The sequence below is a fragment of the Vicugna pacos genome, unplaced genomic scaffold (genome assembly GCF_048564905.1).
Source record: "Vicugna pacos unplaced genomic scaffold, VicPac4 scaffold_18, whole genome shotgun sequence".
Lineage (NCBI taxonomy): Eukaryota > Metazoa > Chordata > Mammalia > Artiodactyla > Camelidae > Vicugna > Vicugna pacos.
In genome coordinates this window covers 8,904,663-8,920,603 of record NW_027328739.1, presented here as the reverse complement: position 1 = coordinate 8,920,603, position 15,941 = coordinate 8,904,663, and the positions used below count along the sequence as shown (strand labels likewise).

Sequence of the window (15,941 nt, the reverse complement as noted above, 5' to 3'; positions counted from 1 at the left end):
TTAACAATTATTTCTAACTTACACATAAGCCAAAATCCTCTTACCATGGAAGCACAACTTTCTTCTGAAAATAATCTACATAAATACTATGTAAACACATTAAGAGCTGTGAGATAGACTCACAACACCCTTCTATGTTCTGTGGGTCAAAATGCAAAGGTCTCCATCCCATCTGCACACGATGGCGTGCACACAACTCCATGCACACACACTGTGCACCCTGACCCAAATTTTGATGATGTTTCTACCCACACCATGCCTTTTAGCCCCAAATGCTAGAAAGAAAATAAAAACTTAACGTGAAAACTACTTTTCTTTTTAAGTAAATTTTAAAATGGAAAAACAAACCCAACACTTCTCTTTGCAAGAGATACTGAGTCTAAAGGTTCAGAGTCAAAACCCTCGTCGGCTGTCCCCAGTGTAAAGAACACACCAGCTGTCGCTCTCTTCAGGAGGGCTGATCATCTCCAGTGGTCTGCAAAAGACAAACACCTCCTTAATGCTGAAAGCTATTCTATTTAACACACCAGATCCAAAGCACCAGGAAAACATTCCGTATTTGCACACAGAGCCAGCTGCTACATGACCTGGCATCTTGATGTTAAAACCTATGGTCATGCTGGAGAAGTAAAGCCATGGGCCCACCCAGACGTCAAGCAAGTCAGTCTCACTTGAGCAGAGCACCACCAGGGGCCACAGTAAGGCTACTGACCCTGGCCAGGTTATGTCAGACTCCAGGTTCAGTTTCATCTGTATGCAATGTCCCTGCCTGCTTCAGAGACACTGGAAATCCTAAGGGAAAACCTATTAAGCACACACTTGACAACTACCATAAGGTGGCCAGTCCCCACAAGAACACTCATCTTCCCTACTTTCTCATACAAGAGAAACCATGCAGCACAGCGGAGAAGACAATGAATTTCAATAGAGGAGAGCTGGCCTGAGCCTGAGCCTTGTACACTTGGCAGCTGTATTTGCCTGAGAAGTTCCCTCACTTCTCAGGGCTTTAATTACAAATATAATCCTTGGAGCAGCAGCACCAGTGTCACCTGGGAACCTGTGAAACACCAAATTATGGGACCCGGCTCCAGATTAACCAAATAAGAAACTCTGGAGGTGGGGCCCCGCAATCTGTGGTTTAGCCCTCCAGGTGACTCTGATGCATGTCCAAGGTTGAGAACCCATCACTGTCCCCTAGAACTTCCCCTGCCCAACCTACTACATGAACACAAACATGAGGTGTCACTTATACCAGTAACTACCTATGAGCACTACTTATCCCACTGAAAACTCTGACTTAAATCTTCATATTGAGAAACTATAGTAAAATCTGTATGTTCTCAAAAAAAAAAAACCTGAGTACTTCAAAACAACCTTTAATGATACACAATCTTACTATGTTTCTAATTTGTTCTTACTATAAACCTGGAAACTATACAATATCCATTCTTCAAACCTGTTCATTTAGAGCCACCAGAAGTAATGGAAAGCAACTGAACTTAACATAATTTTAAAAAGATAAGTTATCAAAATGAACATTTATCTCTCTGGTTTTAAAATAATTTCAGGACACTGACAATACATTTCTGGAATATCCTAAAAGCCACCAAAGAGAAATTAAAATAACTGGTATCATCATCTCATACTTAAATAAATACAACCCTTTAAAAACCTTTTTTAAGTAATTCACAAAAATTAAACTCTATATAAGAGTTAGAAATCATCACTGCATTAGTCACTGACCACAGCAAAATAACCCTCACGTCCAGAAAACACTTACTTGTCTTAAAAACTGCTTTCCAAGGTACGATGTAGCCATGCTGGTTAAATTCTTTCTGCTGCCCACTTTGCATCTGATGTAGCCATACAGGTTGGCACCTTGCAGCACCACACCCATGATGACCACTGCCTGGAGAAGGGAACAACCAGCAGTTACGGCCCAACAGACTGACTGTCCCCTCCGCCACAAGGGAGACACGGCAGGCTGAGGTGGGAAAGAGAATGGGAAGGCAGCCTTGTGAAGTGGGGTTTGTGGCTGTTGAGACCCCCTCCCTCCCAGAACAGACCCACCCAATACATGCTCAGCACCACCCAACAAGTGTCTGCTAACACGGATGCTACGTGCCAGCCCCCAGCAGCCCCAGGGGTGCAGTGGGGGGGCCATTCTCATTCTAATATTGTCCATGGATCTGTGAGTAAAGATATAAAAAAAGTAAATGAGACTCAGAAGGGGCTCAAATGTTAATTATTCCCTTAAGAAATCCAAAAGAATGGGGGAAAAAAAAAAGAACTCCAAAAGAATGGTCAAGACAGATCAAGTTCAACACACTGAGAGCAGGCAAAAGTGAATTCTGCACTCTGCTAACGTGTGTGTGTGACGACTGGCTTCTGAGAAAGCCAACCAGTGCCTCAAGGCAGCAACCAACAGGTGCTTGCCTTCCGTGACTGGAGGGAGGGGGTGGGGACAGAGGGGAGTGGAAGGGGTGGAGGGGGAGGGAGCAGCAGGGGGAGATGCACTTGGGCAGAGCTGTTTCCTCCCCGTGGCCATGATCCTATAGGTGGCCCCACGAAGACCACTAAGGATTGAGAATAAGAAACTCAAGGCTACTATTTAAATACTATGAAAGAAAAGCTAATGAGAACAACACGAGGAGACCCCATGGTTAAGTATTCTGGAACAAGGGTTGACAAAGTCTTTCTGGAAAGGGCCAGATGGTAAACATTTTAGGCTTTGCAGGCCATGTGGTCTCTGTTGTAAATACTCCACTCTGTCCTTCTGGTCCCAAAGCGGCCACCGGCAGTGCGTAAACAAACAGACAAGGCTGGGTTCCAGTACAAATTCACAAAAACTCGGGTGTTGGGCCAGACCTGGCCTGAGGCCAGTCTGCCCAGCCCTGTTCTAGAGCAAACAGCTGCTCCGACAGGCAGGAGGACCGACAGCCGTCAAGCCCGCCTCCTCAGAGAACAGAGGCAGGGAAGCTGGAGGCACCCCCTTCCCAGCCCAGAGCGTTCAACCCACCTTTCACACGCCCGTCCCTGCTCCGCTTTAGGAAGTGGAAACAGCACAAGAGAAAGCCCGGGCCGACCCCCAGCCGGAGGCGAAGGCTCCAGGGCCTCCTGGATGGTCTGAAGCAGGAGGCGTGGCAACCAGAACAGAATGACCGGGACACAAGACCTCCAGTCCGCGCGCGAGAAGGCAAACCTCCGCGCCGGGCCGGCCAAGGTGGCCACGTCCCTCCCCACACCTGCACCCCAGGCCACCCACCCGCCACGCATGCCGAGCCCAGGGGTCTCAGACGACAGGGAAGGCCGTCGAGGGGAGTTCACCCCCATGAAAGCAGCACACGAACGGTCTGGGCGGAGCTGCCCCTGCGAGCCCACGCGAGACGGAGAGACGAGGGAAAAGCAGCTACACAAACCCACAACCAAAGCAGAAAGGGACACAGCCCGCCAAAGGCAGGCGAAGGCTGCTGTGGAAGAAACCCAGTCCTCCTAAGTCAGAGCACCCCGGGAAGACTTCTCCCTGCGGGAGAACTAAAGGTAAGAATTCAGAGACAGTGAAGGTGAGACAAGGCACCAGGAGCTAAAAATGGTGCTGGCAGAGCTAAGGAAGCGCAGAAAAGCCCCTGCTGACCCCCAGCCTAAAGCAGCACCCCGCCCCACTGCCCACTCCACTCTGTCACCGTGTCACCTTCCTCCCAGCCGCTCCCTCCCTGTCTGCCTGCCCACACCCTGCTCCACCAGGACTCGGGGCTCTCAGAGCTGTTACCTTGTTTCTCGAGCCCCTAGTCCTGTCCACAGCAGCCAGGACAGCTCTGGCAAGGGGCAGACTCCTAAAAAGATTTGCTGAGGGAATAAACAGAACAGAAAGAGATGAGAGATAAAAGCAATTAAGATAGTGGGTGAGAACAGATAAAAAGGACCCAACACAGAGGTAACTGGTACCTCAGAATTAAAGACAACAAAAAAAACAGAATGCAAATAAATGTAAAGACTTAACAGAAGATAATTTTCCCAATTCAGAGCAGAATCTGTGCCGGTCATTAGTGGGCACAGTGTCCGGAAAAAGCACTATGGAAAGACAAACATGAGGACAACCTGGTTACATATGCTATTTTATAATTTCTAGAATGACATCAGAAATTCTTTGTCCAAGGAGAAAAATGCCTCACTCAGTTACATGGGGGTTCATAAGCCTGGCCTCAGATTTCTCTGCAATATTCAATATAAGAAAATGATGAAGCAACGTCTTCTGAATGCTGAGAGGAAGCAGCTGTGACCCAAGAATATTAACTGAGCCAAGAATAGTTCTTTATTCAAGAATAAAGAATTTTTTCAAGAATGAAGAAAGAATAAAAAACTTACCCAAATATAAAAAACTTATTCAGAAAGAAAGAAAAAAGTGAATTCAAGAATAAAGTCAACGGCTCAGATTCTTGAACATGACAGAACCAAAAGAAATAACACCCACAGGTTTTTTGGGAAAAAAAAATCCCCACTGATGAAATCCAGCCAACCAAGAGGTAAAAGGAGAAGCTGCAACAAGACCACTGAGCCAGTATGGTTAAAAACAGACCAAAGACTGAACAACCAGCAACAAATACCACTTCAAAAGGAAACGTTTCCCCTCCTAAACAGAGTCTCTGAGTCAATAAACAGGATTAAACGTATTACTTAAAATAACTAAAATAAGACCACCACCACCAAGAACCCAGGGCTGGAAGCAGGGAGGACAAGGCGGGGGAGGCACAGGGGTGGGAACTCTACATCCTTTGCAGCAGATCAACAGACACTAAACACGTGTCCCACTCGTGACCGAGGGCACGTGAGAAAGGTAACTGCTAGAAAAACTAAAAATAGACAATAAAGCTTCCAATCTCAAAAGGGAAACTACATACATAGGCACACTCACAAACGAAGAGAGAAGCTATACAGCAAAACAGACAATATTACAAATAAGGAAAAAACACAATTAAGGCCAAAATATACCTGGTATCTATAAGCATTAAGTCAGATAAACTCAGCTATTAAAAGAACAAGACACATAGTCGGGTCAAGTGACACATTATACTTTCCAAAGATGGCAACAGCTGTATCTCCTGCTCCACATGCTCTTCTGGAACCTTCCTACCCACTCAGGCTGGGGAGCATATTTTCCATTCCCTTGAATGTGCAAAACAGAAAAGTGATGTGACTTCTGAGGCTAGATGTCTGTTACAGGCTGACTCTGTCCTCCCCTAATTTATTTATTTATACGTGTATCTCTCTATATATCCCCCAGTACCCCAGAATGTGACTGTATTTGGAGTCAGGGTCTTTAAAGAGGTAATTAAGGTAAAATGAGATGGCTGGGGTGGACCCTAATCCAGTGTGACCGGTGTCCTTACAGGCAGAGGAGGTCAGGACAGACAGGTAGCAGGAGGACCATGTGAAGCCATCTACAAGCCGCAGAGAGAGGCCTCCAGAGTTGGGGGGAAATTAGCTTCTGCTGCTGAAGCCACCAGCCTGTGACACTCAGCTGTGGCAGTCCTAGAAAACTAGCGCAAGTGTAAAAGGTAATTCAGCTTCTGAGCTGAAACACTCCCAGCGGGAGCCGGGGCCTTCCAAGTAAGCAGTCTCACTGCCGTGAGGCCACCGGGCCATGAGAAGGTCCCAGAAGCCATGTGGGAAGACCACGTGGGAGGCCATGGGACCTCAAAGACTAGATGCCTCACCAGCCCCATCATGCCATCGCTGTCTGACCACAACTACGAGAGATCCCAAGTCAGAACCTTCCAGACAAGCCCTTTGCAGGCTCCTGAACCAGAGAGGTTGTGAGCGCTCATAAAACAGCTGCTGTAATGGACAACTGAACAGGTTACCAACCGCTATCCTCAGAAAAGACCACTGTTAGTTCCAAGCTAAGCCAAACGTCTGGAGGACACGCAACATCCCCATCCGACAAGATCAGGTGATGAATGTAGGAATCACTGAACAAGACGGGCTAAATCAAAACTCCGCTAGGCACCAGGAGAGCTGGTGAAATGGAGTCTTGCACAGAACGCTGCTCCGGGCACTTGGAGAAAAGCAGAGATGGGAAACCGAACTTGGGAGATACACAATGAAGCTGCCTATTCAAGATGGGTCCCTGATGTCAACACAGATGGGCAGGTGCTGACTACCAACCACGCCATCAGCTACCTGTGAGAATTACTGACCACTCCACACTGACACTCACCAGCCACTTCACTCTGAAGGAGAAGAGGGCACTGAAGGCAAATACCACCCACAGCACTGGACAGGCAATGAGTCCCAACCAGAAGATTCTTGACTCAGCCTCTGAAACAGTTTTACTCTCTTGAGAGGAGGCCTACAAAAGAACATGAATTTAATAACCAATGTCTTGTGATATTCATCAGCAAAGAGTTTAACATTTTTAATGAAAAACACCTTACCCTCAGATTCAAACAAAGTAACAGACAACCCAAGTCCTAAGTCAGAACCCCTGCCCCCAACCCACCTCAAACAAAACAGCAGACCTACCACGACTGTAACCTTTGGAACTGGTCTTAATATACTTCGCTCTAACTCAAGAACGTTCCATTTTCAGGGCAAAATGGACAGTTTCTCATCACCCAAGACAATCAGGGTCAGCTCGGACAGGCTTCTAGTCATTCCTCCTCGCACTTCTACTGTTCATTCACAAGGAAGCTCGGAAGGATACCTTCTTTGGTAAGGATCCAGGAAATCAAGGCTACAGTCATCCTGGAGACTAAAAGGTCAAGTCAGGGTCCAGAAGAGGAAATGGAATCGAGGGATTCTGGACACGACCACAATGTTTCAGCAATACCCAGGAATTTAAAAGGGCCGTGAATCGTTTCCAAGGTAGATTTTATCAGGACTACTGACTCACTGAGCACAACACTGCTTTCAGAGAAGTCCTTGTCAAGGCCCTTCCAAGCAGAAGGCAAGCAATTTAGCTGGTGCCGTCTCCAAGAATTCTGTCCTCTGCCTCCCAACTGATCTCCACTGCTGATAAGCAGGCTAGCCCAAAACAGACTGCGGTCCCCTGGGACTTCTGAGGGAACCGCCTGAAGAACAGACTGCTCTGCTCAGCTCAGATCTTCTCTCCAGTTGCAAACCTTCTCCTTCTCCTGCCCACAAATGGAGGAGGACCACGGGGGCAAGGGCAGACGAGCTCCCGAAAGCAGTTACACCAGGGAAGGCAACACCAGGCTGAGGCGGCTCATGGAAAGAGCGCCTTTCTCAGCAGCCCCTGGGGGCATCTTAGCACAAACTGTGAGCCAAAAGCCTCTCAGAGGGTTCTTTCCTGCACATGGCTTGTTTCCAGTCTGAACGAGACAGAAAGTTTCAGAAGGCCCTCTGGTTTAGTGCTGCCCTGCCCAGTGACTTGGCACAGCTCTTCGTGTGTAGATTACATCTGAAGTATTTCAGTAACTCACCCTTAAATATTCGAATGAAATCTATACATAATTTATTAAATGACACTCAAAGAGAAAAACAGAGGCAGTTTACCTTCCTGGACTCAAACACCCAATGGCTTTTTCCATCTTCATCAATGTGATTCCACCAGCACAGGCCAACCATTAGTCTACCTGTGACATTCTGGTAAAGATTAACATATACACACACATTTTAAAAACGTTATTTAAAGAGCTACCATAATATCCTATCTTAGTGTAACATTTCACAAATAAAGAAATCATCAGCTTTACCTCCATAATACTCAGTTAACAACCACTACACAACAGGCCTGGACAAAAGATTAAATCAAATGCAATGGCAGACCCGGCAGGGGTGGAGGTGATGGGTAAGCAGATCCATGAACATCGCCCTCTGTTCCCTCATGAACTCATCCTTTCTCCGGTTCCCTAATGTGTTCCCAAACCCCTTGTTCTTCTGGGACCTACTTTTTCCTCTATGTCCTCACCATAGCGACATATATTTTATAACTATGTATCTCTAAAAACAGTTGCTACAAACTCAGTGTTTGTGTCCCCCAAATTCACATGTCAAAACTCTGCCCCCACCCCCTCACCAGGTGATGGTGTCAGGAGGTGGCCCTCTGGGAGGTGACCGGGACTAGATGAGCTCATGAGGGTGGAGCCTCTGCTGATGGGACTAGTGCCCTCACTAGACTTTCCGCCTCTCTGCTCTCAGCGGGGTGAGGAAGGAAGGGGAGATCAGCAGTCTGGACCCGGAGGAGGTCCCTCACCAGAAGCCGAGCACGCGGGCACTCTGATCCTGGATTTCCAGCCTCCAGCACTCGGAAAATAAACTCCTACTGTGTGTGGGCCACCCAGTCTATGGTATGTGGTTACAGGCACTGGCCTTCATTCAGCAATGGAAATGCACCAAGCTCTCTCTCACTGACGAAACAAATTACTTCGAGAGCTTTCCTAATGTAATGAAAGGAATACAGGAGAAGAAGAGGAGGAAACTTAAAGACCAAACCTGACTTTGTGGAAACGTTAACATTTGAAGGCTAAGTAAAAGAGAAGAGCAGGCCAAGACTGAGAGCAGTCAGGGCCTATCTCAGAGGCATTTTCAAATGACAGCTCTTTATTTTCAAACTCCTCCGTTCTCCCATTTTCCAATTATTTACTTTCTGCTTTTACTATTGCTTATTTTCCTAATTTCTCTCAAGCTTACTACTTTTGTTTTTAAAATTTCTGTACCTCTAATAAAAGCCTTTGGCCTATTGCTTTTCCTCTGAATTCAGCTTTAGACACACTTCAAAAGTTTGAAAGTAGATGATCATTATCATTAAGCTGTAAATAATCTATATTCAGTTTTTGTTTCCTCTTTGAGACAAGATATTTAGCAGGCAGTTGTGACAACCACTTTTCATTGGTTTCCAGTTCTGCTGCACTGGGTTAGAACACGCAGCTGCTTCAGACAGTTTATTTGCAGTTTCTTCACAGTGGTATTTAATCAGCTTTTATAAGTGCCCCACAGGAGCTGAACAAGAAAGTATCACAACTCTACACACAAGGTTTCAAAAACTGCCATGAAAGTGACTTGGCTATTTCACTCAGATTCTTCAGAACTTAACCATTTTTTGTCGCTTCGATGTGCTGAGGACAGTCGTCTCTTAAGACTTCCACCACAACAGTGTTCCTCCATCTTCTCCAAGTGTTTGGCTTTTTAAATGTCACAGTTTTAGTTAGATCTTTTTGGCTGGACTTTTGACTTCTGACTCAATGTTAGAACTCTTATCTTTAAAAAGAGAGTTTAATCAAATTACATTTATTGTTATAGCTAATGGGCCACTGCTCCCCTCACCCTGCACATGGCCTACGACATTTCAGCTTCCTTGACGCTTGCCGTTTTCCCGTCTCTTGCTGCATGAGCTACGTTTCAGTTGCTCCTACCTTCTCCAGTGTTGTGGAAGACACACAGCCTTGTTTTAAATTTTACTAATAGTTACCAATAAAATTTTTAAAACTTTACTTAACCTTTTTTACTCTATTTGCCAGAGTAGAGAACAAAACAAAAGCCCCATATAGGTCATAACATTAAAGTTCTTTTTTTTTTAAATAATTTTGTATCTTTTAATTTCTCTTTTATTTTTAAAACAATTATCTCTCCTCTTTTGACAACTGCACTGAGATTTACTTATGACACATCTGTGTTTTAACTAGATTCAGAAGCCCACATACCCCTTCCCAAGTCCATTTAATACCGTCCCCACTCTTGACCTCTTAATTTCATCTCAACTGTTTGCACTTCTACAAGTAATTGTGCCACAGATAAAAGGGTGACTTTTTTAAGCTCTTCTTGTTTATATTTCTTTACGGGTTATCAGAAAATATGCTTTCTGGCCACATTTTTTAAAACCCTAAACCTACAAGGATTTAATTACAACAGTTTAGAAATTAGCAGGAAGAATCAACTGAAGGCCATGTTCTATTTGGCTAAGCACAAATTACAGGAAGGAACAACAAAAAGAAACATTTCTCAAAATTGTGACCAGGCTACAGCAAACACTTTACAGCATAAAGCAACAGAAGAAATTCAAAGGAATACAGGCCAAAGACTGTATGAAAGAAAAGCCTACAAGAAACAGGTCTTCGTAATCTTTATTCTCAGCATTTGGTGGCTCATGTAAACTAGCCCCCAAGCCAACCACTTCTGATATCTGTCAGAATCAACAGACCTAAAAACGGCTGGCTTGGTGGCCGTGAATAGACTGGTAACATTTTACCGGGTTTTTGAATCAATAATCATGTCTCTGATATTCCAAAACCAGGTGTTGTCTTTTTTTTTTTTGCCTTTGATTCCCCCCCCACCATTTTTTACTATGAAAATTTCCAAACACACAGAAAAGCCAAGTTTTACAAGTGAATACCCATATACCTACCACCTAGGGTCTGCACTTAGTGTTTTGCCATAATCACTGTATCACATGCCCCCCTACTCACACCCCTATCCATCCCTCCCTTCCTCCCTCTACCCACCACTGCCTTCGAGTCTGAAACCACTTCTTACATGCCTTTCCAGCCCTACAGCAGGGGTTCTCAACCACAGCACTACCAGCACTGTGGGCCAGATAACGGATGCAGGTGGCTGTCGCGTCTGCGCACCTGAAGGCGTTTGGCAGCATCCCTGGCCTGAGCCCCTCTGAGGCCTGCAGTGTGCTCCCCACCCCAGCCATGACCAACATCTTCAGGCATTGACAAGCACCGCCTGGGGGGCAACATGGCCCTGGGTGAGGAACACCGCCCTAGAGCTCACACAGGAGCCTCTGCAGTGGTGGACACTTGAGGATCTGTGGACAAACTCTCCTGAGGTCCCATCCAGAAACCAGACCCGGCACAGCTGACGGTGACCCTGAAGCAAAACCAGTGATGTGGACTAGAAGCAGTACGCAGGGTCTGCAGCTGCCAGTCACATTTTATTTATATGTTTAACTTCAGAGCTGATGTAGGCTAATGTAAAGCACACAAGTCAGTAGTGCAATAACGTCTATATGATCTGATCTAACCAGCATTTTGACACAGATGAGGCCTTAAGTAACAAAAAGATAAATTTAACATCAATACAAAATGCTCAGTGTCTTTTTTTAATTGTTTATGTCATTCAATCTCATCATATTAAATAGGATTTTAAAAATAAAAACAAACCTACCTTGACTGCCCAAAAGTCACATGACAACAACAAGATAATTGTCACCATACAGGCAATAAAGCTGCTGCTGAACAATTCACAGAGAAGATAGACTATAATTGCACTGACTCGAAAGAATAAATGGAAAAATGATGCCACTGGGTGTCTGAAAACCAAAACATAACAAAAGAAATGCAATTACATTTTACGACAGGTACTGCAGATGTATATGACAATGTTTCAGCTGTAACAGAACCATGCAGTCTTGTCAAAATAAAAGATGACTTGAGGAAGAAGCAAACCGCCTGTCTCTTTTCTCATTAAGTCCCATTATTTGACTAGACCCTGTGTTTCTGTTGTCACAGAAAACACACTATGTAAACACGACTTTAATACCTCATTGATTATAAATCTTCCCAAAATGCATAACAAGAATCTTTACCAAGCTTGGAGAAATAAGGAAATTATACTCTTAGGATAGACTTATTTTTACCTGTCTAAAAATCATGCCCGAAGAATTTCCAGGCCCTCAGAAATCACTTCAGGCACTAAGACAAAATAACCATCAGGTTGTTTTATTAACAACTTCATAGAGATGTAATCCACGTGCCATACAACTCAACTATTTAAAGTGTATAATTCAGTGATTTTGGTACAGTCGCAGAATTATGCAACCATCACACCATCAGTTTTAGAACTTTTTCATGACCCTAAAAAGAAACCCTAAACCCATGAGCAGTCACTCCCCATGTACCCCAATCCCACCAACCTCCAGCCCTGGGCACCCACCAATGTACTTTTTGTCTCTGTAGATTTATCTATCCTGGACATTTCACATAAGTGACATCACATAATACATGGTCTTTTGTGACTGGCATCTCTCACCTAGCATAATGCTTCCAAGGTTCTGGCAGAATTTGATTTCATTAAGTGAATTTCTTTAGAGAGAACAAAGTTTGGAAGAGAAGTATGTTTGGCATGATGTTTTCATATTAGTTGATACAAAAGATGCAATTCTGAAATATGTACAATAAATCAGAAGGTAATGTATCTACAGAAACTCATAAAGAAATGGTGCGTTCTTGGTAAACAACAGCCAGAATCAAAAACACTGGTGTTCAAATAACTGTATTTGCAAACTTGAAAACTCAGTACTGAGTAAAATTCTCTATACCAGTTATTCCCAGAGAGAAAGTGAAATGTCATCTTTAAGATCAAACTGTAATACACAACATTCGCCAGCGCGTCACAACCACTCTGCCTGGAAGGGAACCCGCTGCTGGCACCAGTCAACAGGCAGAACAGCCCGAGACAACACAACTCTTGTAACTTAGCCTCATATCTGATTTTGGATTTTTTCGGTCTGTTAGTTGTCTCCTCTTCTGCATCAAACAATGCAACATCTTCAGTGTCATCGTTACTGTCCTAACAGGGAAGTAAACAGCCATGAAGCAAAATGAAGTTCAGTCCTTGCAGGCCTACTACACACAAGGCGGCACACTAGTCAAAATGGAAGACAACAGTTAAGACATGGCCATGGCCATGGCCACCTGGAAGGCTGGAAAGGGCCCAAGGCAGTTCCCCTATCCCGACCCCAACCACCTGGCCAAACCCTCCACAGCAGTCCAGGCACCTGCCGCCTCCATCCCTCACAAGATGTTGCCAGTTCGTGTAGGAACCATCATCAGCGGCTGATGCTCTACAAACTCACCCCACCACTCTCAGTAGCGCTCTCCCAGGGCAGAGAAAGCTGAGGCTGTCGGGATAAATTCAAAGGCTCTGGGTTCTTTCACAAAATCATCTAACTGCATCCTTTTTCCGACCCCTGCTCACAAATCTGTGTCCTTTTATCCAAGGCTAAGCCAGCTACTGGTGCTTGGAATCCCCTCTTTACCCACCTCCTCAGAGGCTTGTTCTGTCACTTTTCCCTCTATTTCCGCTTTTCTGGATATTCAAGTCTTTCCCAAAGAGCAGGTGCATTCAACTCACTTATTTAAAGTGTATAATTCAATGATTTTTGGTATAGTCACAGAATTGTGCAACCATCACACCATCAGTTTGAGAACTTTTTCATGACCCTGACTCAGCTCCCCATATAATGCTCACGTGCAGCCAAGGCTGGGATGCACCACATGATGCCACAGAAGAACATGCTGAGGCCTTGCCATCCAGTAACCAGGGTGACATTTTCCCATTAGATCATTATCATTCTCCCACTTAAAACCCACAGCACTTTGACTGAAAACAGACTTCATATGATGACAAATCACCATCTGGCCCCTGCCCAGCTCTAACTCCTTGTCTCAGGCCACTCCCTCTCTGTTAACTGTTGTAGGCTGAATAGGGCCTCCTCACCCCTGCCAAAGAAGTCCAGGTTCTAATCCCCAGAACCTGTGAATATGAACATTTACTTGGCAAGAAGAATTTTGTAGAAGTGACTAAATTAAGGATATTGGGCTGGGGAAATCTCCTGGATTATCCAGGTGGCACCAATAAGGCAATCACCGTGGTCCGGAACACAGGAGAGTCGGGTTAGAGACGATGACACAAGGAAAGCTGAGGTCAGAGAGAAACTGAAGATGTTATGCTGCCAGGTTTGAAGAGGAGAGAGTGTCTGTGAGCCAAGGAAGATAGGCAGCCTCTGGGAGCTGGATAAACTCAAGGACAGATTCTCCCTGAGAGCTTCCAGCTCAGCCTACACCATGATTTTAGTCCCTTAAGACTCATTTTGGGCTTCTGACCACCAGAACTTTTAGATAATAAATTTGTATTAAGCCACTAGGTTTACGGTAATTTGCTACAATAGGAAACCTATACAACAGCTAAGCCCCTAGGCTGGCCTTCTCTTCAGTGCCTTAAACACGCCCCACTTGTGCCCTATCAGGTCCTTCTGCACTCTGTCTGCAACACTCTTTTCTCTTACCCTGCTCTTTGGAAGACCGGCTTCGTCTCATTTATTGAATAAATACTGAGTGCCCGCGATGTGCACTAATTTAAGTGGTACAGCCAAAAACAAGAAAAAAAGACAACTAGCTCTGCACTCCTGGGGTTGCATCCAATAGATGGAAAGGTGGTGAGCACAACTGTGGGGCGAAATCAGGAGTCTGGCTGTGGATGTGTAAGTTCCAGGTACTGCTATTAAGAACATCAGAAAAACTGAGTGAGGGGAGGGGGGACCACCAGGGTGTCCTGAGCATAGGACTGACACATTCTGACTCATGTTAGAAGGAAAATTCTACTGGCTACTGCATTAAGACTCTGAGAGCAAAGAGGGGAAAGAGGGAAAGACAAAGGCACACAGCTGGGAGGCTGGCCAGGGGGTGAATCTAATGATGGAGCCAAGAAGTAATGGTCTGGTCGAGGGTGGATGCAGGGCAGGTGGTGAAAAGCAGCCCGATTCCGAACACATGCTGAGGCAGAACCAACAGGATCTGCTGATGGGTGGACGGAGGGCTCAGAGGAAAGGAGTCGAGGAAGATCCCAAAGTTTCTGTCCCGAGCAGGTAAAAGGGAAACCAGTGCACAAGCAGAGGGCCCAGCCTAAGGCTGGAGCACAGACAGGGCAACCTGTAAGGCAAAGGCAGCGCCTGCGGGAGGTTGTGGGCAAAGCTGTACAGGCAGGTGGTGTGAAAGTTCTCCGACAGCTTCCGTTTTCTCTGGGAAACAAGCCACAAGGCTCTGAGCTGAGAGAAGATAAGAAATGCTGACGGTCTGAGGGAGAAGACTTGGAGAGTAGCCTAGGGGACTACGGAAAGGCCATAATGACTGCCGGGAGGCCCCCCGGGCTCCCTTGAGGTGCGTGGTCACAAACTTAAGAAGGAACGGTCAGTATGGCTGTGTTTTTCTCCAGCCTCCTGCAGGTTCAGACCATCACTGTATTTTCTCCACTCACGTCACCTCCTCAGAGTGGTCCTTCCTGACCGCAAATCGCTAGGCTGTTCCATTCTCAGATACTTGCTATCACATCACCGTCTATGCTGTTGTTATCTGAAATATCTTTATCTCTGTAACTTATTTCATCTCCCCACTCAATCCCTGGACAAGCATTAACACTCCAAACCCGGGCAGGAAACTGCATTGTTTACACAGCCCTTCCGCAGGGCCTGGGCCAGCGGCTGGGCCACAGAAATCCCTCAGAAAAAACAGCTATGATAACCCAAGTTAAAGTGCACGATAAACAGTGCTTTTTTAAATAGGAAGAGATTCTTCTTCTCACTAGTCTGGGGTCGTAGACGTGAGGGCTGTAATTAACTCTGAGGAACAGATGTGAGCATGGGAAGGGACCGACCCTTAACCACCTGCTTTGACGGCATAAACCTGGACGCCAGGCCCGGCGGGTCCCGTAACCCACGTCCAGGGCGGCGACTGCCTGCCCCTCGCCGGCTCACGAGCGGTGGGGACACACAGAGCGACCTCGCGGACCTCACACCCGCGCTGGCCCTCCTCAGCGCAGCCTAGGCCGCACTCCCCGGACACCAGCGCCGGCCGTCCCGCCCGCCGCTCACCCCGCTCCTCCTCGGGCCCAGCCGCCGCCCTCTCCCGGCGCCCACAGCTGCTCACCTGCTGCAACATGGCGGCCTCGCGACAGCGCCACTTCCGGGAGCCACGTCAGCGCCACAGGCGCAGCCGCCGGGCGGGGATCCCAACAGACGCGGACAGCTCTCCACAGGCCAGAAGGAGCCGGAATACCAGCTTCCGCCAGCCCCACTTCCGCTTCCGGGCCTGAGGGGGCGGGGAGCGTGTGTGGGCGGGGCTATTGAGGGCGGGGCTAGAGCGTGGGCGGGGCGACTTGGGCCGGGGCCGGGGCCGGGGCCGGGGCCGGGGCCGGGGGGC

At 46.5% G+C, this 15,941-nt stretch overlaps 1 protein-coding gene across 2 annotated transcripts; it reads right to left on the bottom strand.

Annotated features, from left to right (window-relative positions):
* Positions 1-294: 294 nt before the first annotated feature.
* On the bottom strand, positions 295-15,801 carry LOC102524830 (Golgi apparatus membrane protein TVP23 homolog B). 2 transcript variants are annotated; one of them, XM_072957111.1, is made up of 6 exons: positions 15,669-15,801; positions 11,131-11,275; positions 7,516-7,605; positions 6,218-6,349; positions 1,781-1,909; positions 295-475 (listed from the first exon to the last, which is right to left on the bottom strand). In XM_072957111.1, exons 2-6 carry the CDS (start codon positions 11,176-11,178, stop codon positions 449-451), a joined length of 426 nt encoding a protein of 141 aa, XP_072813212.1. In that variant the 5' UTR covers positions 11,179-11,275; positions 15,669-15,801; the 3' UTR covers positions 295-448. The 2 variants fall into 2 exon arrangements, with proteins under 2 accessions (XP_072813212.1, XP_072813214.1); XM_072957113.1 differs by lacking the exons at positions 295-475; positions 11,131-11,275 and adding an exon at positions 3,770-3,846.
* Positions 15,802-15,941: the final 140 nt, after the last annotated feature.

Bases quoted from the DNA above. Each gene is read 5' to 3' on its own strand.
- LOC102524830 (XM_072957111.1), bottom strand. From the start codon at position 11,178: ATGGTGACAATTATCTTGTTGTTGTCATGTGACTTTTGGGCAGTCAAG. The intron at 7,606-11,130 runs GTAGGTTTGTTT...AATCTTTACCAG, and splicing joins GTGACTTTTGGGCAGTCAAG to AATGTCACAGGTAGACTAAT. The intron at 6,350-7,515 runs GTAAACTGCCTC...GTTCTTTTGTAG, and splicing joins GGGTGTTTGAGTCCAGGAAG to GCCTCCTCTCAAGAGAGTAA.